Source organism: Gaeumannomyces tritici (assembly GCF_000145635.1).
Source record: "Gaeumannomyces tritici R3-111a-1 unplaced genomic scaffold supercont2.7, whole genome shotgun sequence".
Classification (NCBI taxonomy): Eukaryota; Fungi; Ascomycota; class Sordariomycetes; order Magnaporthales; family Magnaporthaceae; genus Gaeumannomyces; species Gaeumannomyces tritici.
In genome coordinates, this window is record NW_008804551.1 from 271,340 (window position 1) to 298,260 (window position 26,921).

The 26,921-nt window shown below is 57.8% G+C and overlaps 6 protein-coding genes across 6 annotated transcripts; 4 read left to right on the forward strand and 2 right to left on the reverse strand.

Moving 5' to 3' along the window:
• Window positions 1–1,308: 1,308 nt before the first annotated feature.
• On the reverse strand, window positions 1,309–3,534 carry GGTG_11436 (hypothetical protein; the record flags this gene model as incomplete). Its single annotated transcript, XM_009229326.1, has 2 exons — window positions 1,309–2,666; window positions 2,781–3,534. The coding sequence occupies 2 exons, from the start codon at window positions 3,532–3,534 to the stop codon at window positions 1,309–1,311; spliced, it is 2,112 nt and encodes a 703-aa protein (XP_009227590.1).
• A 5,592-nt stretch (window positions 3,535–9,126) lies between these two features.
• On the reverse strand, window positions 9,127–12,550 carry GGTG_11437 (sterol esterase TGL1). The gene is made up of 5 exons (XM_009229327.1): window positions 12,002–12,550; window positions 11,806–11,885; window positions 11,603–11,698; window positions 11,207–11,502; window positions 9,127–11,129 (listed from the first exon to the last, which is right to left on the reverse strand). Exons 1-5 carry the CDS (start codon window positions 12,031–12,033, stop codon window positions 9,696–9,698), a joined length of 1,938 nt encoding a protein of 645 aa, XP_009227591.1. The 5' UTR covers window positions 12,034–12,550; the 3' UTR covers window positions 9,127–9,695.
• Window positions 12,551–13,584: 1,034 nt separating this feature from the next.
• GGTG_11438 (hypothetical protein) lies at window positions 13,585–14,447 on the forward strand. Its single transcript, XM_009229328.1, has 2 exons — window positions 13,585–13,726; window positions 13,808–14,447. Exons 1-2 carry the CDS (start codon window positions 13,702–13,704, stop codon window positions 14,200–14,202), a joined length of 420 nt encoding a protein of 139 aa, XP_009227592.1. The 5' UTR covers window positions 13,585–13,701; the 3' UTR covers window positions 14,203–14,447.
• Window positions 14,379–17,337, forward strand: GGTG_11439 (Ser/Thr protein phosphatase). Its single transcript, XM_009229329.1, has 2 exons — window positions 14,379–15,206; window positions 15,347–17,337. The coding sequence occupies exon 2, from the start codon at window positions 15,516–15,518 to the stop codon at window positions 17,010–17,012; it is 1,497 nt and encodes a 498-aa protein (XP_009227593.1). The 5' UTR covers window positions 14,379–15,206; window positions 15,347–15,515; the 3' UTR covers window positions 17,013–17,337.
• A 434-nt stretch (window positions 17,338–17,771) lies between these two features.
• Window positions 17,772–20,721, forward strand: GGTG_11440 (ectonucleotide pyrophosphatase/phosphodiesterase 1). Its single transcript, XM_009229330.1, has 2 exons — window positions 17,772–19,882; window positions 19,957–20,721. The coding sequence occupies exons 1-2, from the start codon at window positions 18,001–18,003 to the stop codon at window positions 20,364–20,366; spliced, it is 2,292 nt and encodes a 763-aa protein (XP_009227594.1). The 5' UTR covers window positions 17,772–18,000; the 3' UTR covers window positions 20,367–20,721.
• A 493-nt stretch (window positions 20,722–21,214) lies between these two features.
• On the forward strand, window positions 21,215–26,839 carry GGTG_11441 (hypothetical protein). The gene is made up of 5 exons (XM_009229331.1): window positions 21,215–22,132; window positions 22,223–22,324; window positions 22,398–22,712; window positions 22,825–24,263; window positions 24,328–26,839. Exons 1-5 carry the CDS (start codon window positions 21,793–21,795, stop codon window positions 26,191–26,193), a joined length of 4,062 nt encoding a protein of 1,353 aa, XP_009227595.1. The 5' UTR covers window positions 21,215–21,792; the 3' UTR covers window positions 26,194–26,839.
• Window positions 26,840–26,921: the final 82 nt, after the last annotated feature.

Here is a 26,921-nt window from a genome sequence, read left to right on the forward strand (position 1 = left end):
CCAAAAAATATCAATCAAAAACCAGATAAGCCAAACCGCTTGCTGTTGCAACTTGCATGAAAAATGAAAAAAAGAACGAACCGACCCTCCCAGATTTCCCTATACCGACAGTCTATCCGTGACCAAACAACAAAGGAGAAGGGCAGGAGAGATTAGAGGAAGATGAAAGAGGACCGTGCAAAAAATGGACTAGTGTACACAGCCCAGACAACCCTATGACGTAAGTTGGGTGCTGGGCTGGTTTTTTGGGTGGTGCATTGTCGTGACGGGAAATATGGTTCGATAGGAGTGCGGGTCCCCGATACAAGGGGGTAATATATGTACGTCGTAAGAAGATAAGATTTTTTTCGCGCGGTGCGGGGAGGAGGGGAGCGGGGTGTGTGCGTGATGATGCTGTGATGGTGTGTGGGTGTTGCTTTTTTTTGGTGCCCGATCGGCAGGGCTGCTCCCCATCCGATGCGATGGCCATGCCCCCCCTCCTTCCCTGTGTGATTTGGTTGGCGCTCGATGATCCGTCGACAAGGCCCGCCCCCTCTCCGCCCTGTTCTGAGATCCCAAATGGTTGCAGAAAACGGGGTTTGGGAGAGGGAGAGAAGCTGGACCCTGAACTTGTCGGGAATAATAAAAAAAAATAGGCAGGGGGGGGGGGTCTGGCAGCGCGGGGTCGCGAGCCGGCATCCCCGAGAAAGCCAAAAACTGGGACGGGGCTGAGGAGCGAACGAGGAACGGAAACGGGTTCGCTGCTCGTGCTCGTAAGGGTTCCCACCCCCCCCTCCTCCCCGCCGAATCATGGTTCTGATCGGTCGCATCATCCAACTGCTGAGGCCATCGGGGGTCGTGTGTCTGCTGGGGTTTGGGGTGGTGGTGATGCTGTGGTGGGGCGCGTGGGCCAGGGCTCAAATGCCGCCTGACGTCACTGCGCCGCAGAGGGACGGCAGGAGGACCCTGAAAAAAAAAATAGACCCCAGACCCTGAGTCCCACAGAAATGTTGGTGCGTCCAATTAAAAAGCGGGAAGCAGCTTCTTGGCTAGCGTGCACAAGCAAGACGTCATTAGAGCCCTGGGCCTCCGAGACGGCCACACCCCCCGACCCCTCGAATTGATTGAGTGCTGCCGCAGCGGGCTGCCGGCTCTCGCTCTATCCTCCTCATTAAAAGGTAATTGCTGGTTGCTCCTTGGGTTGCGTGGGGTGGCTTGTAGCTTGGCAACTGGGAGCTAAGAGCTTGGCAAGCTCGTAAACCCCCCCTTTTGCCCACACCCTCACGTGATGCTCGTCCTCGTCCTCGTCATCGTCCCTCAGCTTGGGGCTCAGTGGTGCTGGCTGGCCATGGCCCTCCGCCGGTGCTTGCCCGGCACCTCCAGGTCTGGGTGAACGACTCGGTAGTGCCGTGTCAGCGCGTCGGCGCGGCTAAACGTCTTCTCCTCGCCCGTACAGATCTGGCACCGCACCTTCTGCTTGCGCCCGTTGTGTATCGTGTCCTCGTGCCTGGTTAGGTCGTACGGCCGCGAGAAGATGGTGGCGCACGGCTTGTTGGTCGACGGGTTTATCCTGTCGCAGCGGTGCGGGCCCTGCTGAGTGTTGAGCAGGCTCGACGTCATGCCTTGCTGGCCCATCACGGCCATGTCGCCGCCGTCGGGCTTGCGTCCGCTGGCGCCCAGCCCCTGCCGGTGGCCCTCGCGCTTGTGCTTCTGCAGCAGCGCCGGCGTCTCGAAGCGCAGGGTGCACCCGTGGTATGTACACGAGTAGGTGCCACCGTCCGCCCTGGTGTTTGCCGGCCGTTGCGGGCTGTTGACCATGGGGCTGTGGCTGTGGCTGTGCTGCTGGTGGTGGTGGTGATGCTGCTGTTGTTGCTGCTGCCCGATGCTGCTGCTAGTTTGGCTGGGCGCCGACGACGTCGCCCGTGCCAGATCTTGCCTCAAGGGCGTCATCGAGCCCGCGCCGTGCTGCTGCTGCTGCTGCTGCTGCTGCATCGGCACCTGCCCAACGGCCACAAAGGGATACTGTTGTGGTATTTGGCTGTAGAAGTCGAGCGGGATCCCGTTCCCTATGGCTGCCACCGCCTTGCTGATCTGCTCCTCGGCGGCAGAGAAGCCGCTGGTTGAAGCAGAGGGCTGGGGGAACAACGGGAAGTTGTTGACGTCGCTGTCCGCCTCGGGGAAGTCGAGCGCCACGTCCTTTGGGGAAACGGTCACCGGGGTGGCCCGCGAGTGAACAGGCCCCTGCATTTGCTGCCGCATAGCCTCGGCGTCATGATCGGCCTTGACATGCTCGCGCATCTGCTGGGCTGTGTTGAAGCCCATTAATATTTGCTGTTGCTGCTGCTGCTGCTGCTGCTGTTGTTGTTGTTGTTGTTGGGGCTGCTGCTGCGGCTGGGGCTGCTGGGTCATGGTCCCAAAGTCGTGTAGTGGGGCCGGTGCCAGTGGTGAGCCGTTCCTGAAGGGGGACCGGTCGCGCGACACGCCGCCCGTTCCTGGCGACATGTGCTGACTGTTTGCGGCATGGAGCGTCCGTGCGAAGAGCTCGCTTGTGGGCGAGGCTGCCTGCGGCGGAGACTGGGCCTGCGACGGCGAGGATGCCTCCATGGTGAAGTTTACGGGATGGAACAGCTCGTCGTTGAACACGTCCGTTATCGTCCTCTCGAACTTGGGCGCGCTGCTGAGCCCGACTGCGTCGACAAAGTAGTGTGAGCACGGTGAGTCGAGCGGAGGGGAGAGGTAGGAATGAGAGGCCTCCGCCGCGGAGTCCCAGAAGTCGCCACCGACTAATCCGAGCAGCTTACCATTCTTGCTTCTCCTCTCTTCAGGCTCCCCCGGGGCTGGCGTGGCCGGTGAGTCAGCCGAGACGACCGAACTCGCCACCGACACTGGGCGCGACCGTGAGGACGACGCCGACAGCTCCGGTGGTGGCAGGAGCCCCGGCTGGGAGTTTCTGGGTTTTGAGAGCTGCGCGGCGGCCAGCAGGTTCGAGTATTGTGCGCTCGTGTCCGGCTGGTGCTGGTACGTCGGGTAGCTGGGGTAGAAGGTGTCGTGGCCCGAGCCAAAGGGCTTTGCCAGCTGGTAGTAGTCGCTGACGGCGCCGTGCGCGGCCATCGAGTGTCCATCGTCCGTCACTGCGATCTGCGGCGTCGGCGTGTAGTTGGTGAAGGCGGGCGACGCGGGCGAGGCAGGGCCCGAGACGGTGCCAGAGGCCGAGAAGGAGCCCAGGGACGAGTCGCGGTGGTGGGATATGGGCTGCGAGTAGCGGCTGGCAGGCTTTGTTTGCTGTGGCAGCCAGCTGGAGGCGTCGTGCATCCCGTCGTCGGTGCTCCTCGTCAAAGGAGGCGGCGAGTCGGCGTCGAGGGCCGCGTCGTAGCCGGACAGGTCAAGGTCGAGATTGTTGACCGACGGGAAGAGGTCGCTGCCGTGTTGGTTGTAGTATATGCTGCTGTTGGGAGTGGCGTGGTCGTTGACGTTGAGGCCGCTGTGGTTGAGCTGGTCAAGCGGCTGCTGGTGTTGCTGGAAGTGATGATGGTTCAAAGGTCTCGTCAACAACATGTTTGTTTTTGTAAGATTTGAATCTTGGGAACTAGGTGGCGAAAAAGGGAGGTTCAGATCGGACAACGGGGCCGGAGGACGGCATCTATGTAATAAATACCGTCCTCCTTTCAACCGCCCTGGTTGGCAAGCCCACAATGGAGGTGCGGGTTGCAGTTGCATATGACGTATTCGCAGGGGGGTGAGGCACCGAATTCTCGGGGTCTAGGGTGGTGCAGGGATCGAAGCGTAGTGGCCCCACACTCGTCGGCCTTTGTGCAACAAGCGGGAGGGGTGGGGGGGTGTGGTGTATGGATTTAGACCGACGCCTAGCAAGGTTTGTCAGCTGCGCTCTCCTTGGATGGGGCCCTGAGTCAAAGACAGGGCAAGGGAAGATTCCAGCAGTAGCACGAGCGCTGGACATGGCAGCCGCGGCATGTACCTACGTACCACCGGCGAACCCAGCCACTCACACACCAGTTGTTGGCTGCCTCAATCTTCAGTCATGTCGGCTCAGACTCAGGGCTCGATCGGAAGCCTGCCCAGCCGGCCGGGCCTGCTTTGGAATTTGGGCGGTCTTGCTTTGGTCCCAAATCACTCACATGTCCATTTTCCCGTGGCACGCTGTGCCGCTTCGTTCGGGCTGAGCGTGTGCGACATACAGACCATGTCCAGCTGTGGGTTGCTTCGGCCTGCAGGGCATCCCCTGGAGGGAGTGCTTTTTTCCGAGCACCATGCCATTCCCCGATTGATTTCCTTAAAAAGAATAGAGAGAGGAATAAAGTTAGATAAAAATGAATAAAAACCATCCCTCCCAATCGACGTCACAAGGCACCGATCCCGGGGCTCTCTCCCCGGCCATGCTTTTTATCCTATTTTGGTAATTTTCGGGGGGTGGGTGCCAAAACTGCCCACCACGATCATGCCTTTTAGCTCTTTGCTCTTGGCCACGATGCCCATTTTGTCATAAGTTTAGTTCATGTGTTCATGTGGGGGAGAGACGACAGAAGAGCAAGGGAGCAATCCAAATGGTCCACTCCGCTCTGTCGACTATCTTCGGGATACTTTCTTCGGTATGCTATCTTGGGTATCCCATCTGGGGCATCCCGCCCGTCAGGTAGCGAGCGGCCTCGAAATGGGCTTTCGGACCGTATTCGAGCACATCTTGATACGAATAATAATGGACATGTGGCGAAGCCAGCAGCTTGTTCTGGAGCGTTCTATTCTAGCAGCTAGTGCTTGGAATAATGCGGGTAGGTGAGAAAAAAGAAAGCGAGTGAGAGGAAAATTCTGCTGTAGCAAACGTGGCGGATGCCCAAAAGGGTGGCTCGCACTGCTGATTGATCAATCGCAGGAAGCGTGCAGGCACAAGCGCACGAGCAACTGCATTATCAGCCAGACCCTTGGGCCTGGCCAGCCGGCTTGGCCCGGCAATCCCAGCAATCCCAGCTGGAGCACATCTGCACCGCCACGATTGACAACGCTGGGAGCACGATCTAGGTATGTCGTGTCCTCCTCCACGCAGGTACCAGCCGGTCGACCACGTTTGCACACTCGTGTTCTGTTTCTCCCCGAGGAGTCAGATCAGATTAGGGGGGAAGGAGCCAAGATGCCCAACAAAAAAAAAAAGGTCGAACAGCAGCAAGACCTTTTGCTGCCGAGGCCTCAACGCCGACAAGCCGGAGCCCAGGCCAGCAAAACAGGCCAGCAAAACAGGCCGGCTGCTGGGACACGAGACCCAACTCCTCCTTCCCCCATGCAACGTGTCGGCCTCTTCCTCGCTTCTGGCCGGCTACCTCCTCCTCCTCCTCCCGTGCTCAGCTGCCGTGGTCCATCTCCATGTCGATCCATCCATTTCAACAAGCCCGCGGGCTATTGAACCGTCAGTGACCGTCAAGCAGGACCCTTGTGGCTTTGCTCAAGCCACCTTTGAGGGGGCCAGATCCAGGCAAGCCAAGGTCGAGCTGTCCAACCGAAGCCCCTCTATACCCCCAATCTGACCAGTCGCAGCCATGTTTCGTTTACCTCGCACATTCCTCGCTCGTCGCCTTACTTTCAATGCGTCCCCTTGAGGCGGTCGGGTGGCGACGGGGAAAGCTGAAGCCACGAGTCGGTTCCCCGCAAAATGCTGTGGCTATGTGTGTGTTTTCCCTTGTGCCCATCCCTGTCGCCTGCAACGGGGTTGGCTGTTCTTTTTTCGGGCTGTCCGCGATGCCGACTGGGCGGGGAGGGGCCCAAAATACGTATTTTTAACGCGCGCACGGTGCTGCGTCCCCTGGGACCATGCGCAGATCAGTCGGGCACACGCCTGTCTGCTGTTCTAATCCTGTAATTCTTAGTCCGGGGTTCGGATTGACGTTTACACGCTGACAGCCGCGCTGTGCATGCCGCATCGTTGGACTCGACCAGATAAATGTTAAACTTTTGTGGATGATATATTACCCAACTGGATTCCATGTCCTCCGTCATTAGGATTAGGCATATACCTCGGCGTGGTTGGCACATACCGACATGTCATCTAGGTAGGACGCTCCACCGCACCCACGCCAGGGGAACACGCCATACCGTACAGTGCAGTGCAGACAGGCAGAAGGCAGAGAGATCGAGATGGCGGCCTTGCTACAAGATGTGAGTCAAGAGATGTCAAAGACGACGTGGGCAGTACAAAGGCCGCATCACCACCCCCAGTACCCCCTGTCCCGTCCACTTCGACAAAGCACCCAACTTTGCATGGCGGCGTGACAGAGACTTTTTCGATACCACCCACACCTGCCTACCCTAAAAAGTGGTTTGCGGGGGACGGAATGCGTCGAACCATATGCGCCCGCTTTGTCATGTCATATCGCGCGCTTGTCCTTGCATTGTAATTTTCTCTCTCTCTCTCTCGAATGCATTTGATGGCGTGACTAAAAGCAGATGAGAGAGTTGCGGGAGAGCGATGGGCCTCGTGATCATGTGATCAGCTGACCCCTTTTGCTCAAGGATTGAAATGCTATCACGTGTGCATGGCAACAAACAGGACGGGAGCCGGCGGGTTAACGAAAGTCCCATGGCAAATATCGGCTCAATTGCACTGCGGTGCCGATGGTTACGTGCGCGGCTGGGATTAGCCATCTGAAATATGTGGCTGAGTTGTCAACGATGGATGAGTATTCGAATATAGATATTTGCTATTCTTTGTCAACTCTTGCTAATGGGGAGGCCGCTAGAAGAACCTAGAACATGCAGCCCAGACGGGGGAGAGAAAAAATTTGCTGCTGCGATGCATGCATGGTTGTTGGAAATCTTGATTACAGACTCTCTCAATTTCTCGCATACAAAGCGGGAATACGGGCCCCTCGGCTGGCGGCGGGTAAGTGGTCATCCCCTTATCGCCGACAAGCGCGGTTCTGGTGGCGTGTGGCTTTTGTGCTGCCATGTTGTCCGTCCCCCCCCCCCCCCCTCCAAATGCGGGCAGCAAGCCCCAAGACCTGCATGAGCCTGCATGAAGAGCCGTCGTCGGCCCACATTTTTCCTTGCCCTGCCAGGAGATGGGGGATGCAGGGACCGCCGGTCCAGGGCTGGGGGCTTGGTCGTTCTGGTCCAACGAAGGGTCCAGTGTGACAATCCAGCCGGTCCTCCGGCTCCCCCGGTTTTTTCCCTGCCTCCCGCGCTCTCTCCCTCTCTCTGGTTTATTCTTATCCCACACCCTGCACTTTCTTGCATCCCCCACCCCACCTCGCGTCGTCGCGTCGTCGGAACGATGGGGTGCAAGACGCCTGTCGGTGGGGCCGGATGCAACGTGCTGAGAGAGAAGAGAAAAGACTGAGCGAAAAACAGAAGCGGGAAGGGGAAGGGAGGAAACAAGGCTGAGATCTCTCTTGTTTCTTTATTTTGTCTCAAGCTCCTACCCGTCGTCAATCATGCCGGCGCCGGGGTGGTAGGCAGGGCCCCCATCGATCGCGCTTTGACAACCAGCACGGGCATCGAGCTGAGAGGCTCCCATGTTCATGTTCGTACACCCGTCTAACGGGCAGCCCAGGATGGAGAATACCAGACCTGAAACCGAGCAGAGCACCCGTTCTGGGAAAGGCGCCGGCAGAGGAGTGAGACGGAGCATTTGGGAAGATTATTGCGAGATCTACAAATGGACGGTTTACAAATAGCATCCGAAATGCGAGGTTGACGTTGGATTCGAGGGAACTTTGAAAACAAAGTGCCGGCTTTTTTTTTTTGTTCTCAGCCGCCACTTCTTCGCGGAGCTAATTGTGACTTCCGACGACGGCCGTCAGCCCCAAACAAAATAAAATAAATTCTTGGTGCCAAGCGAATGGAACGGCAAATAGAATCTAGAAGCAACCCAACTGCTTGCTGCAGGAGATGCGCGTTCTGCAATAGAACTTGGCGGCCGGAGATGCGGGTTTCCCGGCCTCACCGTCGGGTTTGTCTCGGTCGACACTCGCCATCTGGGCTCGTTTTTGAGTTTTTGTGTTGGTGTGGCAGATTCTTGCGTGCTTGCCGAAAAGTGCTCGTTTTCGATTACTAGGGCTCCTCCTTTGTTTCCAGTGTTACCTCTCCCCCCCTGCCTTCGGCCGAGTCCGGTGAATCCGCAGGGCTGGGCGCAACCACCCACCCCCTGTGCCCCCAAAATTCCGCTGCCGTTGTCGCGCTAACGCTGTGCACTCCCTGCTCCCCCTCCCTCGGCCACGTGGGTTCTGGATCTGGCGCGGCTGCAGATTTTTCTTTCCTGCGCCCCATTCGCACCGAGCATTTCCGGTCAATGTCCCGCGCCGTTGTTTCTTTTCCCCCTTTTCCCGCTCCCAACACCCCGGGCAACAGTCCCGATGCGGCAGTACTGTCGGCGGGCGCATGAACTTCTTTCTTCTCATCGTGGCTGCGGCTGTACATTCATCCCCCTTTTATCAGCTGCGTCTTTTTCCCCCCATCGTAGCGCATGTCTCGCCTTCTCCTTTTTTGTTCTAGAAGGCGGCTGATGGTTGCATGCCGGGCTCGGCCCTCTCTTTTGTGTATGACCAGGTGTTTTAGAGGTTGCTAGGGAAAGGGTCAGGTCGGACTTACATCGGCCGATTGGCGGCTAGTCAACGACGACTAGGAAAAAAATTTACACCCTCCCGGCCGGCCCCGGAGAGCCTGGAGATATCCTGGAACGGACACCGACGCGCGTATCCCCGACTGGTCTCAAAATTTTTGTCTTGTATCCCATCTTCCTTCCGTATATCGGAGCAGTATCCATGCCTTCTGTCAGCTTCGTCTCGTTCCCATGACAAGCTCAGCCGACCATCCTGCGTCTAGACGCTTGCCATGTCAAATAATCACCTTGTCCTGTAATTCTCCGTCAGCTGCGGGAATTTGTTGTTCCAGCCGGCCTGGTCAACCAGATTTTCAGTCCACCTGTTGATCTCGCATTACATTCGATTCATTTTTAGTCATCTATGTATTCTTTCTTCGCTCCTCCTGGGGAAGATGGTGACCTCGGCGCGGATATCGTCGGCATAGTATCCGTGCAGACTTTTAGTAGTCAACGACAACAAGGGTAGAAAGCTCTAACGAGACACAGGGACACGGACCCAACGCGTGAGAGTACCCAAGTCGAAAGCCAGACTGGCACGTCGTTCCGCATTTTATAGACATATGTTGCCATATTAAAGATTGGTATATACTTGCTAGCGGCATTCTGAACATAAGTGGAGGTAATTCCGAGAGCCACACGCATAAAGACCACGTCCTGATTGGACCGTGTGTTCAAGGACCACACTGCCCGCAAGAAACGAGGGACATATCGGGACAGAGTCAACTGACAGAAAGAAACAGTAGGCCAATGTGTGAGCTGTTAAGACGGCCATGAATGTTGCCTTGAACGGATGGAGCGGACCTGGACCAGATAGTTATAGGTTATAAGTGAGAGGGAGAAGAAACAAAAACAGCCCAAACAGCCACCGGTGCAGAAACGCATTCGTAAACATGTATGCAATCCCCCATTACTCCCAAAATGGAGTACCGCGACAGGTCGGGCGGTTTCGAGCAACTTGGAAATCGCATACAACCTCTGCAGGTGGGAGACCTTCCCAGCCCTAAGGCCGGCGTGAAGGAGTAGTCTGAGCCGAAGAGGGAGATTGTGATGCAGGTGTTGATGGCTGTCGCAAGGCCCTTGGCGCCAGCCTCAGTCGCCCCGGGCTCGTCTTCTAGTCGGTCCCGCTGCTGACATTTCCGGGCTCCGCGCCGGCGACGGCGGCCGTGACGACACCTCCGATGGCTCGCCCGACCCCGAGCTGAATCCCGCGCTTGTCGTTAAAGCTCACGTTGCTAGACGTGCGCGATGTCCCATGCTTTGTCCCGCTCCTGGACTGAAGACTGCCGCCGGATACTCGCACCGGGGAGCTCAGGGCCTCGCCCTCGGGCGTCCCCGCTGCAGCTCCCTCCACCTGACCCTGTGGAGTGCATGGCCGTGGCGACACAGGCTCGAGAGGCTCGGCGGCGCAATTACCAGGCTCGTGTGACACTGACCTGCTGTCCGGGTCCCGCAGTCCTTCCGTAGCCTGGTGCTGCAGCCTCGGCCTCACCGGGCCGGGGCGTCCATTGACAAGAGTGGCGCCAGAGTCGCTCTCGGCCTCCGTCGTCCCTTCCTGCTCCTCTGCAAACTCGGCGAGCACCCTAACGGTGGCGAGTGGCATGTCCTCGCTGTCGCGATACGTGTGTCGGCGGAGGGAGCCGCTGGCGCCGATGCTTGTCGAGCGGGCTGAGCGGAAGCGGCTGTACTCTTCGGTCGTGTGCTCCACACCCTTGAAGCTCTCGAGGGCGTCAAAAACATGCATGAAGACCTGGCTGTCCACATCGCGCGCCCAGAGGAAGTCGAGGTGCTCGTAGTGCGGGATCTCGGTGGCTACCGTCTGCGGCGGGAGCTCGCGCAGCATGACACGGATATCGACAAGCGAGTCCGAGCCGCCATAGACCAGGACGATAGGGGTTTTAATGTTGCGCGTCGGGTACCGGGCCACCTTGGTGAACTTTGAGCTCCTACTAAGAGACAAGGGCGGGTGGACGTCGTCATCGTACATCTGGAAGCTCTTGGTGCGGATGATCTGGAACCAGTGTACCACCGACTTGGTGCTGGTGTACGAGTACAGGTGAGGGTACGCGGCGAGTTTCTGGCTAGTCGACATGTTGCGCGCGCGCCAGCCAAAGAGGAACGTGAGGCCCATATCGATGAGGCGGATGAAAATGGGTGGGTAAAGGATCGACTCCCACATGGTCGCGGAACTGAGTATGGAGCGTCGGCCAAACAGAAGGAACAGGACCGACGGGGATGCCTTGATGAGAGCGTCCACGATTCCGTTAGACAGGCCTGCGGGCGACATGGCAGGGGCCAGGGCGATGAAGACGTTGATCTGCTGGTTCAGCTTGGGGTGCACGGCCAAGCTGGCGAACGCCTGAGCAGTTCCCTGAGAGAAGCCGATGTACGAGAGCGAAGGCTGTCTGGTAGTCTCGAGGATGTAGGCGATGCTGTCAGGGATATCGTAAAAGGCAAACTCGTCGATAGAGAAGTTCCAGAATTGCGTCGAGTTCGGGCCGCAGTGGATGCTCTTCTTGGAGTACTTGTTTCCACGGTTGTTGCCAACCTGCGCGCGACGTTGTAGTATGTCAGCAACGAGTCCATTCACACCATGGCCCATCATCTTGCTTGCGCTGCACGTACCCAGACATCGAAACCCCTGTCCACAAGCACAAAGGGAAGCGATCGCTGCGCGTCGGTCTGGCACACCCAGACCTCGCTATTCATCATAAGGCCGTGGTGGAGATAGACGACAGGCTTGGGAATGCTGTTCGGGCCGTCGTTGACCCGTCGGTCTTCCTCCCCTTTCCTCCAGGCGAGGCGGTGGACACCGAGAAGGTACCCATCTTTGGTCTGCACGACGTGCTCCTCGGCCGTATAGCCAGCAATTGCGCAGAGTTCGACAAAGTCCGAGGCATCGCGGATCGAGGTTGAGATGGCTGCAATATGGGCGCGATCCAGGGGTTTTGGTCAGTCGGTGGGTATCAAGCCTATAGGGGGGCTCTGAATGAGGATAAAGCTGGGCAAGTGTCCACATACGCGCCCTTCTCTCCTCAGCTCTTTTCTGGGCGGGAGAGGACAGTGAGTTGAATAAGCGGCGGGATGCTCGGTAAAAGAGCGAGATGATGGAGGTTGCTGTTGCCCGGCGATTGAACCGCAAGTTAGCAGCTGCCCGGCGCACAAAGGAGGACGCCAAAGCATCCATGCCCCTTCTCGTGAGGGGTGGTTATGTAGCGACATACGAAGGGCGAGGGTCAGGACTCGAACGATGGCCTCGAAGCCGACGAGAATGAAGGAACCAACGAGGGCGACATATTCGGTACTAAAACGGCCGTTGGGCAATTGTCAGCCATGCCGAGTTCGCCGTGGGTTGGGGATGTGGCAGCTGAAGCCAGGGCAGGCTGTCAGGTTCCATGCATTAGGAGGACGTTAACTAACACGTTCAGCCGCCCCAAGAAAGGAACTGGCATTGTCGAGATCGTGTGGGCGTGACGCCCATTCCACGCTCGCAGCCAGGCCCGCCCAGCAGGATGTGAAGATAAGATTAGGTGAGAAACGAAGGCAGTAGTTGCAACAATCTCGACGTGATGGCGTGTAGGAAAGAAGGGCGTTTCTGGAAAGGAACTCGGCAGCCCTCACACTCAGCAAAGAACACAAAGGGGATCTGGAGTAGCCCGAAAGTAGAAGTGGGTAGCGTGATTGAGGTCATCCATGTATTCTGGAGGTGTTCAGGGGGGTGATGTCAGGTCACATGCAAAATACCTTCAAATGTGGCACAGGGGAAATTGCCAGCAGTGCAGCAGCCCAAAGCTACCAGACCGGGCTTATCGAGGTACCACCCGAGGTGTTTCCTACCTAAGCATCCACGCCTCATCGGGCAGGCCCGTCCCTTACGATCTGGCCATCAAACCCAACGCCCAAGCGGCCAGGAGAGTTTGGGAGGCAGAAGCACCGTGTCTGATTGAGGCCGCCTCTGATAAATTTCTATCCTTGGGCTCGTCTCGACCCAAGACCAATCGCCAAGCACAACCCCTGACCAGAGCTCCACTTCCAATCCACCATCGTGAATCTCGGCCTGCTTTCCGATTTCCTTATTCTCTTTCTTCCATTTCGTTTCCTATTTCGTATTTCATCCCTGGCTTGGCTTCTACCATGAACAGGTAAAGGATGGCCGGCTTCTTTCCTCCTCAGTCTTGAGCTCGCGTGCACTCAACTGAACAATGTAGAAGGCAAGTAGCTCGAACTTGTGAGCAAGTATATACAAGGCTTAGTACGGGCTATCGTGGGCCTCGTAGTGCCCCTGACCTCGTGATAGTATAGAAACAGTTCTCCGTGATGACTAGCTTGGGGGTGGCTGCGTTGCGCATAGTCTCGAGCTATTGAAGGTCCACCTCGAAGACATCAAGATAGTCGGGATTAGCCACTGAGCTGACGTTGGCCAATCTCTGTCGCATCGAACAGGCCTGGTCCGCTTCGATGCGCGATCCCTACGAGCCGATGGATAGATCAACATATACGAGGGCAAAACCATCCACATCTGCCAATCGCCTTCGTTGTGGGTAGGGCTGGGTTTCTCCAGGCGACCATCAGGACTCTGCCGGCCAGCCACCAACCGCTGCGCCCTCATATCTAATGTTGGATCACAAGATTCAGGCACATGTGTGCCAAGAGTAGCGGTATCAGCGGGTGCAACATGCTTGATGTTTATGCAGGCTTAATATTAATGGCGAGCAGAGCCGGGTTCACACGCTCACTCATTACCACGACGACAGCTTAATGTTCTTGTCGCCGTTTGATGTAAAGCATATAGGCAGGAGTGCCTTCTCCTGAAGCATCCAGGTGTGACTTCTTCAATTCAAGCGGGATTCCAGAGGGCCAGTCCTAATCATCTCAATGTGTCAGGATGCAGTTCTTGGAGCGCATTAGTGGGGCGTGACCAAATGATGGCGCCGCCAATGATGTCGCGCAGAATTTGGCGAGCTTCGATTGGCCCACCGATCCACTGTCATCCAAACGGGCCTGGTTGCGGATGCTGGGCTTTTCGCATCTGATGATTTGGCCAGCTTCTGTTTTGTGACGGTGAAAGACAGGCCCAAGGACTGCGGTCGATCCGCCCATCACCCAGAAGAACTTTGAGAATGCCGAGCTCGTGCAAGGAAATAAGTGCGTCGTCCTCCCCATGAGGTGGTGGTGCTCCGCGAGTTACCTCCAAACTAACAAAAGCACCTGCTTTCCCCCTCACAGGAGCCGCGCTGGCGCAGTGCCTGCAAGAGTCGGACTGCATCATGGTACAGCGGCATACGGCGGCCGATTGCCTGCGCTCCCCGCTGGCCGAGACGCTGCCGACAAAGTGCCAGCAGCTCAAGAAGGGGTTCGGCGACTGCCGCCGTGGCATGATCGACATGCGCCTGCGCTTCCGCGGGAACCAGCCCGTCACGTTCAAGACGCTCGAAGATACGGAAGAAGCCGGCAAGGGGTACCAGCTCTACGCCGGTAAGAGCGCCTTCGCCGGCGCCAATGGCAAGGAGACAAGCGGCAACGAAAAGGAGCCCGAGGATTGGAGGGAGGCCGAGAACCGCAAGTACAGGCAGCAGCTCGAAAAGCTGCAGCAGAAGGACGGCCAGAGCAAGAAGGCATGACAGCGGCCAGCACCATTCTATATAATTCGCCTGCCACCGGCAGCATCTCTTATCATATCTGTGCCAAAGCAGGCCAGGCCACATATGATGACTTGGGCATTTGCACCGGCGTTGGGGGCGTTCTGGGAATCGGCTTTGGGGGCTCAAAGTACCTGTAACTTGGCCAATTTGGTATCTATTGCAGTGACTCCTCTCGACTCTGGTTTGGCTTCGCGCATCGGTTCATGAGGTTCCCGAGACCCGTAGGACGGACGGACGACAAGGTAAGCCGACACAACAGGGCCGCCAATGTTCACGGCTCCCGGCACACAGCAGACGCTAGCGGAGGAGCGTAGGAGTGGATATGACACCACATGGCAAGGCTCCGCCGTCACACTCGCCTCTGCTTGTGGCTCGGAAGCTTCTCCCGTCAATTGAACATTCCCAATAGCTGGCGCCGAGCTATAGCCTTTCGGTCGACGCCCCAAGCAATTGGACAATCAAATCAGCCCATCCAATGGTTTAGTCCTGTGCAGCTCGGCGGCAGTGTCGGTCCCTGGCCGTGACAGCTGAAGGCCGCTGACAGCTCAGCTGGCAATCACTGTTCACCACACCACACTAAACTGCAAGCCGAGGAGCCGTCGTCATCGTTCCCAAAAAAGAACCTTGGCCTCCTTGGCAGGCCGTTTTTGCCAATGGACAACATAACAAAAGGAGGTCGTCATTCTATCTCTCCTTATTCCACCGTATCGCGAAGGTTTCGATCGCCCCGCGAAGCCCACGCGACTCAGGCCCAGCCCGGCGCGCGCTCATTTGCGCCTATTTCTAATTCTTGATTCAACCGCCCCGCGTTCCGACGTACTGCGCAAATTCCGTGAGGGGCGAGTTTGACGCGCCCAACCAGTTGGTAACTTTGGACGTGCTCGCGCTCGTCTGACTCCCTAGTACATCTCAGCGACTGGGGTTGTCGTCTGGGGTGCCACCCCGCTGAGCCAACAAGGCGGCCTCGCTGTTGGTCCTCGAAGGTGAGCACATACCAGGCATCAGCTGCGTGCGACTGACAGTGACACACAATATGAAACCGCCGACCATCATCAGCCCTCCTAATATCACCGTTGCCGTTGCCGTTGCCCATCATGGCCAGGAGACTTACATATCTCGCCAGCTTTCTCGGGCGCCCGAGGCCTCCGCTGTTTAAGGCGCGAACTGCGGCCGTCACACTCGATCAACGATCCACCCTCTTCCTGCATGGCCGACGCCTCATAGCGGACTCCGCCGTCGTACGAAATCGAGACAGAGGCGGGCGAGGCGCCAGCCCAGACGACACGCCCAAGATGCAGGCCGCCATGGGGGCTGGCATCCGCCGCCGGCGACCCGTCATGCTGGTATGCATCGTCGCCTCCTTCCTCGCCTTCTACCTGTACTACTCGCGCTCTGTCGATCGGGATGCTGCCCGTGTGGCCTGGCAGCCCGCGCCGGGTCCCGATGACAAGCCGCCACAACAAGAGGCCGAGAGTGTCCAGAGGCCGCCCGAGTCCAACAATGATGTGCCTGCACAGAAGCCTCTGGTGCCCATGTCATATGGCACCGCCGCCCGTCCGCCATTCAAGGACCTGAAGAACATCTTGGCCGACCTGCCGTCGGACCTAGTGCCGCAGCCGGGGACTGTCGATGGGGCGGGCTCTGGGCGACCGAAGCGTCTGGTTATCGTAGGCGATGTGCACGGGATGAAGGCGTCACTTGAGCGCCTCCTCGAGAAGGTAGGATTCAAACGCGAGGGTGGCGACCACCTGATCATCGTTGGAGACCTGATCAACAAGGGCCCTGACAGCGCCGGCGTTGTTGAGCTGGCCATGTCACTCGGCGCTAGTGCCGTCCGTGGCAACAACGAGGACCGCGTCATACTGGCCCACCAGGCCATGAAGACCCGTCTAGTGCCCGGCACCGACGGCAACGACGGCCCCGCCGCCTTTGGCATCTCGCCAGACTCGGCCCTTCTCGGAGAAGGGGGCGCAGCTGCGGCCAAGGCGTCTGCTGAAAAGCCGCCGTCAGCGTCGCGGTCGGCACCAGCTGCCGGTAGCGACATCGAGGCCGACATGCTGGAGCAGAACCCCTTTTCGCACGGCGACCAGGGGGACCGCGGCACTGTGGCTTCACTCACCCCGGCGCAGCTCGCCTGGCTGGCCGACCTGCCCGTGATACTGCGCATCGGCACGATCCGGGAGTCGCCCTTCACGAACCTCGTTGTCGTGCACGCCGGCATGGTGCCCGGGATCGCTCCCGAGAAGCAAGACCCCTGGGCCGTCATGAACATGCGCACCCTCAAATACCCGGGCCGGGATGCTCGCAAAGAGCGCGTCAAGGAGGAGCTCGAGGAGGCCGATAAGAAGGGGGTGGCCGCCTCATCCAACCCGTTGTCGTCGTCAGCCGTCTCGGCACATCAGGTGGAGGCGGAACTGGCGAGCCGGCGGAGAAAGGGCAAGGAGCGGGACGGACACGACGACGTTGCGGTGCCGGTCGAGGGTCGCGACGGCGAGCAATGGACCGATGCCTGGGCACGGTACCAACGCAACCAGGTGTCGCGCGACCAAGACCGCGTCACGGTGGTGTACGGGCATGATGCCCGCCGGGGCCTCAGCGTGCCGCCCGTCGACAGAACGGACAGGCTCACGCCAGGCTCGACCTTTGGGCTCGACTCGGGATGCGTGTACGGCCGCCAGCTCACCGCACTCGTGATAGTGGCCACAGCAAAGGGCAAGATCCACCACGAGATCGTCCACGTCAAGTGCGAGGGTGGGCGTGCAGGCAAGGGCAGGAGAGGCAGGAAGTAACGGGTGGCCCTGGATCCGGCAACTATTTCATACTCTATTTGAGCTCGTTTCCCTGCTTATATCCTTCTCTGCTTTTATACATTCTGCAAATCAGGGAAAGCATGCCGTCTTCCTTTGGCACATGTCGGTGGTCATCCTGAGCCATATACACGGGCGTTGCATACAGGGTAGATAATTGCTCAAGGATATAGAATACTGGGAGCACATGAATTAGAAATTACGACTAGCTACGAGATAACCAGAGCCTCCACGATACCGCTCAGGGAGCTGTGTCTGTATCGACCTTGTTAGGGAGTGTCCGAATGCTTGTAGAGGCAGGTTAGGGAGAGAGGGCTCAGCTCTGCTGCAAGTTGCAGAGACTGGTCAACATGGACTTGAGCCACGAGCCTTTTAGACAGAATTCCAGAACACTATCGGGACTTGGACCACTGTCTTGGCCGGCGATGGTTGGACCGAAGATCATGAAGGTATCCCACATCGAAAGGGTTTCCCTTTTTTGGTCTACAGATATGCAGTCAAAAAGATTATTTATAAGAAGAATAATGATGTGTTACTGTGTACCAACTGTGCCCTCGAGGCAGTTGAGAATCTGTCGCCCAAAGTCAGATCGAGGACCTGCGCGGAGACGGCGCTTCCGTTTTTAGCCAAAGCAGTTTCAGCAAAGATACGGGTGCACTGTGCGGGGCCTCATGTACTTGCGCACAGTGACAGGGCCTTAATCCCTGACCAACGGGCTAAGGGCAGCGATCGTCGACAACTAGCGCTTCAATCACCCAACTTCAACTCCAGCAGCGGCTTCTGCTCCATCCTTTTTTTTCCCCAAGATCTGATGGCTTGAAGATAAATCGGACCATTTCTATGCATGGCCGTCCTTATAAAAGCGTAGGATTGCACAGCTCGCATTAGTATCATACTTGTACCGTTTATCTGTCGCTCGACCCTTTCTTTTGATGCCCCTTTCGGCTCCGACAGCCGCCACCGACTCGCTATGCTACAGCGGTTGACGACGTCGGTCGCCGACGGCCGGGACAACTCGTCGCTCCTCTCTCCAGTCGAATACGATGCCGATGCCCGCTCGATCCGCAGCGACCAGGATTCCGATAGTGACGACGACCAACTGCAGCTCCGCGCGCGCAACAGCCGCGAGCTGAGGGCCCACGACCGCATGGTCTTTATGGAGGAGGACGAGACCGATAAGCTGGTGCTCGACGCGCGCCGCCGCCAGACAAGCAGCTCGCGCCGCCGCAGCTCCAACATCACCATCCCGAACCCCCTCGACCTACTGCGCAAATACAGCGACACGTCGCGTTCCGTCAGCCCCGCCACCCGCGCCCGGCTGCCGAAGCACAAGGAGTCGGCCTTCGACGGCGGGGATCCCGTGCTTTCGGAAAAGAGCAGCAAGAGGAGGCAGCGGCGGGCGAGGCGGAAACAGAAGAAGGACAGACTCCTCGCCGAGGCGCAGCACGGCGAGGATGGCGAGCTGATGTACGAGATGGAGGAGGGCGGCGTGAGGGACGGCAGCTCGACGGGCGAGAGCAGCGAACGCGAAGACAGCGACGAGGTCGACCGCCGCGGCCTCCGGCTCATGGCGGACGACACGAAGAGCAAGCGCAGGAGATGCTGCTGCCGCTGGGCGCTCATTGGCTCGCTCGTCGGCACCGCCATCGCTATCCTAGTTCTGGTGGCGCTGAAGCTGACGCTCAAGGATGGGGGATCGCGCACGCAGCAGTACGTGAGCAACGGGACAGCGCTCTTCGCGCCCACAACAATCATCATCAGCCTCGACGGGTTTAGGGCCGACTTCCTGAACCGCGGTCTCACCCCGAGAATGAACGCCTTCGTCCAGGAGGGCGTGTCGCCCCTGTACATGCGGCCTTCGTTCCCCAGCGTCACTTTCCCTAATCACTATACCCTTGTGACGGGACTCTACCCCGAGAGCCATGGCGTGGTCGGTAACACGTTCTGGGACCCGGAGCTCAAGGCCGAGTTTTACTACACCGACCCGAACCGCAGCCTGGATCCGAAGTGGTGGGGAGGGGAGCCCTTCTGGGCGACAGCCGAGAAGGCCGGAATCCGGACCGCCATCCACATGTGGCCTGGGAGCGAGGCCCACATCTTGGGCATTGAGCCGAGCTTCCTGGACAAGTTCAATGGAGACGAAAAGTTGCCCAAGAAGGTCGACCGCGTCCTTGAGTTCCTCGACATGCCCGGGGCGGAGGTCCAAGGCGTCAAGCCCGAGGAAATGCGACCACAGCTTATCGCAGCCTATGTTCCCAACGTCGACGCAGACGGGCATACTTTCGGACCCAACAGCACCGAGATCCGCAAGACGATCAAGGATGTAGACAACATGCTCGACCAGATATTCCAGGGGCTTGAGAAGCGGAACCTCACGAGTATCGTCAACGTCATTGTGGTGTCAGACCACGGCATGGCCACAACGGACGCAGCGAGGCTGATCCAGCTCGATGACATCGTGGACTTGAGCAAGGTGGAGCACGTGGACGGCTGGCCGTTGGTAGGCTTGCGGCCGCGTGACCCAGCTGATCTGCAGAGCCTCCACGACGAGCTTGTGCAGAAGACCAAGGACAATCCGAACGTGGACATCTATCTCAGGGATGTGGACATGCCCGAGCGCTACCATTTCTCGCGGAACCCCCGAATCGCGCCGCTGTGGGTCGTGCCCAAGACTGGCTGGAATGTGGTCAAGCGTGAGGAGTTCGACGTGAAGGAAGCTGTAGCCAATAACCTGGTGTACCGCCCGAGGGGGCTGCACGGCTACGACCACGAACACCCCCTCATGAGGGCAATTTTCATGGCCCGAGGCCCCGCGTTCCCGCATCCGCCGAACAGCAAGGTGGAGCCATTTCGTAAGTGCCCTGTGTTTGGTCTAGCGTCGGACGACGGCATCCATCTGCGTGACGTGCTGACAAAAGATTGATAGAAAACATCGAGGTGTACAATATCCTCTGCGACTCTGTTGGTCTGGCCCCCGTGTCCAACAACGGAACCCTGAGGCTGCCCCTCAAGCCAGTCGGTCTTCACAGCCCACAGTCTCCGATAGAGGAACCGGCTGATCCAGCCACGTTTGCCGCATCCACCTCGTCGGCCGTCCCGTCCAGCGTGTCGTCGTCGCCGCCACCAACCAAGAGTGTCGTTGCTGCGTCGACGGTGACGGTCACGGCCTCTGGAACAGGACCTACGGAGACACCTCCTCCAGGCAAGGACGAGGGTGCTGGCGACGATGACAAGAACAAGACCACGGGACAGAAGGTCCAGGAGCTGTGGGATTGGGTAACGGGCAAGATCGAGCATATTTGGGACAAGATTACTGGGTCAGGAGGTGGGGATTAGACTATTTTGCTACGGGGGTCTTACTTGTTTAACCAAAGGGCTGATTTGTACTTGCTTGATGCAGCTTTCATTGTTTGGAACGGCCCAAATCCTATATGAAGTTTTGGAAATGGGTGTCCAGAATTTGGCGTTGTGATTCGGGAGGACAATTCGAGCGACAGCAGGGATCAGAACAAGCCCTTTCTTCTTCCCCCCCCCCCCCGCCCGGACATGCGCTAAAAGCCACACAAACTTGTCAGATCTGGCCAAGGGTGTCTAGCGCCGCGGTTGGAGCCCGCTCAAGGATTGGCCACTCGAAAAAGACAGGCAACTGTGATTGATGGTGACCGTGTGTCTGTCCAGCCCGCCCAGTCGGTGCCCAGAAGGTGTGGCCAAGAAGACAACGAAATGGATAAATCACGCTGGTCCGGTCTTTTCCCTTCGAAAGCCGGGCGAGTTTTGGTCATGGTTCCAGCCTTGCGAGCAAACTACTAGATGGATGCAAGGAGGCTCAATGAAAACGGGCGGGGCGGGGCACCCAGGACCTTGCGTAGATCCACTAGAGTGGAGCCTTTGGCCTGCATGCACTTCAGCGATGATGGGCCGCAGGGCGGATAGGAATGCATTGCATTTGGGGGCCGCCGGGTAGGGCAGCACAACAGTGTGTTGCTCACTGTGCTACGCGTCGTGGCGCGACGGGGCAACTTGGGCCCTCTGTAACGAGCCAAATCTCCCTTTGCGTCAGGCGACGGCATACCCGACAGGAGCCACTGGCGGCAGTCTCAGCATCTAGGTCGCCATTTCAGCCTCAATCAAGGCTTTCCTGCCACCCACTTTTTTTTGTCTTTTTCCATTCCGGGATTGGGAAGCCCCAACTCAAAAAGCTTTTGAAACTTGGAGAAAACAAAAGAGCGGGCCAAAAAAGATAAACAAAAGCAGAAAAAGAAGGCGGAACAGGGCCCCGGTTGGCCTGGTGCTAAGCATAATCGGCTGTGTGCAGCTTGTCGCCTCCACCTAGGACTGCTGCCTGCCTCGATCCAATAAAGGGAAACAGCGAACGTCGTTCAATAACACTCGACGTGCAACACAGGCAACACAAGCAACACAAGCAACACAACCCAAATCACTTCTGGTTACCTGATTGCCTATCGTACCTTCCCGATCTCGGCCGCGGGTGCTACGACTGCAGCCCTCGAAGCGAGTAGTTCTAGGCACCAGCCTTCCGCCGCCACAGAAGCCAAACGGCCATCCTGGGGCTGGACTGCAGCATGCAGACTTGGTGAAGCATCAAATCACAAATCACGGCGCCCGTCATCCCAGCCGCCACCACAACACTACCTGCGCCCGACCCGTGCCGGACAAAGTGCACTTCTGCCCGCCCTGGGTTTCTCCCATCGTCCGACGGCGGCCTGACGCTGCCTGCACTGCCCTGTGCCCTGCCCTCATAATGGACGACGGCTCCTCCCCTCCCGCCGAGCCCGACGAGCTGCGGGACCAGATTGACCTCCAGCGAGCCATTGTCGCATCCCTCATGGAATCCTCAGCGTCCGGCGACCTGTCTGGCGCGGATCCGCAGACGCTGGCCGACGCCGAGGTGCGTCTTGTCACCCTCCAGAGCAAGATGGATTTCCTTGACACCGAGGCCCAGCGCCAAGCCCGGGGCATGCCTGGAACCTGGAGCCCCCAGCTCAAGACGGAAGCCGGCCCGTCGCGCCAGCTGCCGCGCATGCCGCCGCGGCAGTCTCCGATAAAGTCGGAGCCGGCAGGCCGGCACCAACCAAAGACTGGTGTGTTTCTCACTGCAGCGCCCGACCTTCTGCTTGCTTCCCATCCCGCCCCATCCTTCACAAAGTCTAACGAGCTCGTTCCTCGAGCAGAGCCGGGTCTCAGCCCAGACCATCAGATGGCAGGTCCCAGCAGCTGGGCGACGGCCATGATGCCTGAGCACGGCGGACTGCCCTCGCGTGGGCCTAAAATTGGTATGTTTGCATCTGTCGCACCACCGCGTCCTCGATCGCACCCGAGGGAGCTAACAGTGCTGCGCCTGTGCAGAGCCTGGATCCTCGAGCCGGACTGCGGGCGATGCCGGATCGGCGTCCGCATCGCAAGAGATTCAAAGCATCATCTCGGCTTTGGAAAAGGCTGTCAATGAAAAGAGCGCCCAATTCGACGGTCTCGCTGGCTCTCGTGAATACATGGAGTCTATCATTGAAGAAATGGATTCCGACGTGAAGTTTTTGATCGCTATCGAGGAGACCCGTGTTGTTTCGTTGTTGGGGCTTGAAGTCCCTCGGCATCCTGACATCGACCGCATCCTTCAGAGCTTCCAGAGGCGCAAGCTTGCCGCGCAACATCGTCTTGGTCTGGGTATGTTGGCCTGATACGTTCCTTGCTGTGCCCTTTTATCGACTGCTATCCTATTGCTCATGGATATAGGCGCAATCACCGCTTGCTCCTTGCTGACTAGCACCCCCTGCAGGCACCTCCCCAGGCTCTACGCCGGGCCCCGGGAGTTACACAACGACGCCCAGCACTGGCTCAGATTCATCCCTTGTCTACCAAGCTCAAAGCAGGGCCGGTAGCCGCAAGCGCTCGTTCGGCACCCATATCAAAGACGAGCCTGCACCAAAAACCTATCAGTCCAAGTTCATGCGCACCTCGGATGAAACCCCTGGGTTCGCTGATCCATTTGAGGCCCTCCCGGACAACAGCAGCGCCCCAGATCACGACATCATCGACCTTACTGTGGACGATGATGAGATCGATCAACAGATTCTGCGCCACCGCCAGGCTCTCCACGAGCAGGATCATGTCGCAAAGTTTGAGGACGGGGTCCAGCCTTGGGAAGTGCTCCATAGCCGGGACATTGTCCCTTCCCATCAAGACTACCAGCTCCCGGAGTATGCGTATGAGTCGATCCAGCTGGCGAGTAGGCCCGCGCCAGCCTGTGTTCCCTCCCAGGCCATCTACGGCACACCGTCGATGCATATTCCCGGCGCATACCCCCACAACTACATCGACCTTAGCAGCGACGAACCCCAGCCCATCTCCCTTCACGAGCTGACCCGGCGAGCCAATAACATTGACTTTGAGAACGTCATGAATGGAAACGGGAATCCTCTCTATGACCGCCTGCAAGATTTCCTGGGCGCGGGTAGCCATGCCGAGAGAGAGGAGGAACAGATTCGCAATCTCTTCAAGTCCTGCCGCCCGGACATTGAGCTCCAGGATAGCGAACAGGAGGATACACCGGAGGCTCTCAAATTCCCCCTTTTCCCGCATCAACGCCTGGCACTGAAGTGGATGATGGGAATGGAACAAGACCAGCGGAAGAAGGGAGGCATCCTGGCCGACGACATGGGGCTCGGGAAAACGATCTCGACCTTGTCCCTCATGGTTGCTCGCCCCGGCCAGGAAGCAGACCTCAAAACCAACCTTATCATCGGGCCTGTTGCCCTGGTTAGACAATGGGAGGCTGAGATCAAAGCCAAGCTGAAAAACGGCCACAGGATGCAGGTTTTCCTCCTGCATGGTCAAAAGCGGCTGCCTTTTGAGAAACTCAAGACGTACGATGTCGTTCTGACCACGTATGGGACAATCGCCGCCGAGTTCAAGCGCATGGGGAAGTACAGGGAAACGCACCGCAACAAATCCGAGGGACAGCTCGCAGACGACAAGGTGTTCCAGAAACAGTGCCCATTGCTCCACAACAAGTCGAGATTCTGGCGCATCATCCTGGACGAGGCCCAGTGCGTCAAGAACCACAACACGCAGGCCGCGAAGGCGGTCCATGCTCTGCAGGGAGAGCACAGGTGGTGTCTCTCAGGGACCCCGATGATGAACGGGGCGCATGAGCTCTTCTCTCTGTTCCAGTTTCTGCGCATTGGCCCCTATGATAAGCAGAAGCTATTCAACAAGGTTTGTTGTTCTCCAACGCACCCTTCTAGCCCAGAAGGTCAACTAACACTCATCACTTCCACAGGCATTCGGAGCTCTCAAACCAAGCGGCAGAAACTCGACTTATTCGAGACAATCTCTTCGAAACAATGCCCTCAAGCAACTGCAGGTTGTTCTGCAGGCGCTGATGCTACGCCGAGAGAAGACATCGCAGATCAACGGCAAACCAATCCTCGACCTACCTCCAAAGATTGAGGAAGTTGTGCACGTCTGCTTTTCTGCCGACGAGACGGCTTTCTACCGCGACCTCGAGACAAGTTCGCAGAACCAGGTGAACAAGTATATGAGAGCCGGCACCCTCCGCAAGAACTATTCCAACGTACTAGTGCTGCTGCTACGTCTGCGCCAGGCCTGTTGTCACCCGAATCTCAACTTTGATGTTGAGTATACTGTCGACAGCGGAGTGTCTGCCGATCAGATGTTGGAGCTCGCCAAGATGTTTGAACAACATGTCGTCGATAGGCTGAAGGAGGCAGAGTCCTTCGAATGCCCTATCTGCTATGATGCGGTGCAGGATCCCAAGATCCTGTTTCCCTGCGGGCATGAACTGTGCGGCGAATGCCTCTCGCGCCTCGCCAGCAATTCGGAACAGGACAACATTCAGGCCGGCGAGGGCGGCTCTGCATCGACTTTGTGTCCCCAGTGCCGTGGCAGGATCGACTCCAGAAAGGTTGTCAACTACGGCACTTTCAAGAAGGTCTACATGCCAGAGAATGCAGCTGCCGAGGAAGTCTCTGGCGAGCAAGATGACGACTCGGATGGCGACTCGGATGGCGCTTCGGACGACGACAAGTGGAAGCAGCCCTGGGAGTCAGACTCTGACTCTGGAGAAGACAGCGAGACGGACGACGAGGAGGCGGACGACGAGGGCAACCTGAGAGATTTTGTCGTCGCGGATGATGCCATATCGGATGGTGAGGATGAGGCGGCCGACGATTCGGACGACGACCTCGAGCCCCGAAAAGCGGAAAAGCCATCGACATCTAGAGGCAAGCAGAGGCTTGCCATCAAGGACTCGGACGATGAAGACGAGAAAGACTCGGACGACATGGATCTGGACCCTTACGCAGGAGCATCGGCGTCATCGAAGGGCAAGGGCAAGGCTGTTGAGGGTTCGGGCGACGACATGGCTGTCACGACAGGTGCTGCGGCCAAGCGAGCTCAGAATAAGGCTCGTCGGAGAGACGCAAAGACGGCTGCGAAGAGAAAGGCCAAAGCAGACTCGGAAAAGAGAAGCAAGGGCAAGGGAAAGGAGAAGGTCAAGCCGCACCAGCTACAGACACTCCGCAAAGATGCGTCTCGGAACAAGGCGGCGCGCAACAAGTACATGAATTACCTGTACAACAACTGGATCTCGTCGGCCAAGGTCAGCCGTTGCACCCAACTCCTCAGCGAGATTCAGGAGCGGGGAGAGAAGACTCTTGTGTTCTCGGTGTGGACTGGGCTGCTCGACCTCTTGGAAGTGGCCATCATGAGGGATCTTGGGCTGCACGTATGTCGGTACGATGGAGGCATGACCCGAGACCAGCGTGACAGCGCGGCCTTCAGTTTTCAGAACAATCCTCGGTCGACCATCATGCTCGTCTCGCTACGCGCAGGCAACGCAGGCCTCAACCTGACGGCGGCGTCGCAGGTCATCATCATGGACCCCTTCTGGAACCCCTTTATCGAGATGCAGGCGGTTGACCGGGCACACCGGATGGGTCAGATGCGCACCGTCAACGTCCACCGTATCCTCGTCAAGGGGACTGTCGAGGACCGCATCTCAGCGCTCCAGGAGCAGAAGCGCTCACTGGTCAATGCGGCCCTCAATGAGGGCGATGCCAAGGACGTGGCTCGTCTTAGCACCAAGGAGCTCATGTACCTGTTTGGTATCGGAGACCGCCGTTGATGGCCGGTTTTCCGGAAGCGGGCCGAACCTGACTGCTCGGTTCTGCCAACACCCGTTGTTTTCCTACTGCTGTTTTCTTTTTTTCTCTGTCGGCATTCTATTTTGTTCTGGGCGGCCGTCTTATCAGGTGCTTGCAGAACAACTCACTTGTTCATTTTCCATATCCTGTCTTAAATGTCAACCTTGGTGAAGGGATGGATGGGGTAACCCGGATATTGACGACTGTCGCAAACCTGGATATAGCTTTGGTCTTGGCTTGGCATATTTGGCGTTTGGTTGTCACTGGCTAACATGGACTGGCTGCGGTCAGCTTGGTATGGAGGGATGGAGTTGAGGTCTGTTGGACTAGATCTGAGGGGGGCGACTTTTGTCAAGACTAGGTAGGCTGTACCTGGTGTTAATTCTATAGCACATGTCCACAAGACAAGTGAGCGGGATTGGCCTTGGAGATTTCTCGCTGCGTTATCACCATGCTAGCGTTTCAGGACAATTCGGGCAAGGCCACTGGCCCGGGCTCTGACCGCAAAACGGTCGACAGACTAGTTCATCTATTTGAGTTTAGAGGCAAAGTTTAAGTTTTGTCGGTCACCCCGCAACGAAGTTGCGTCCGAGGATCTGCTGTGGCAGCTGTCATCTCAGCTCGCCGTGTCAAACGGTTCTCGTATTAACTGTTCTTCTGACGGCAGATAAAGTGACTGAAGAGACCTGCCAGGTAGTACTCTACACTC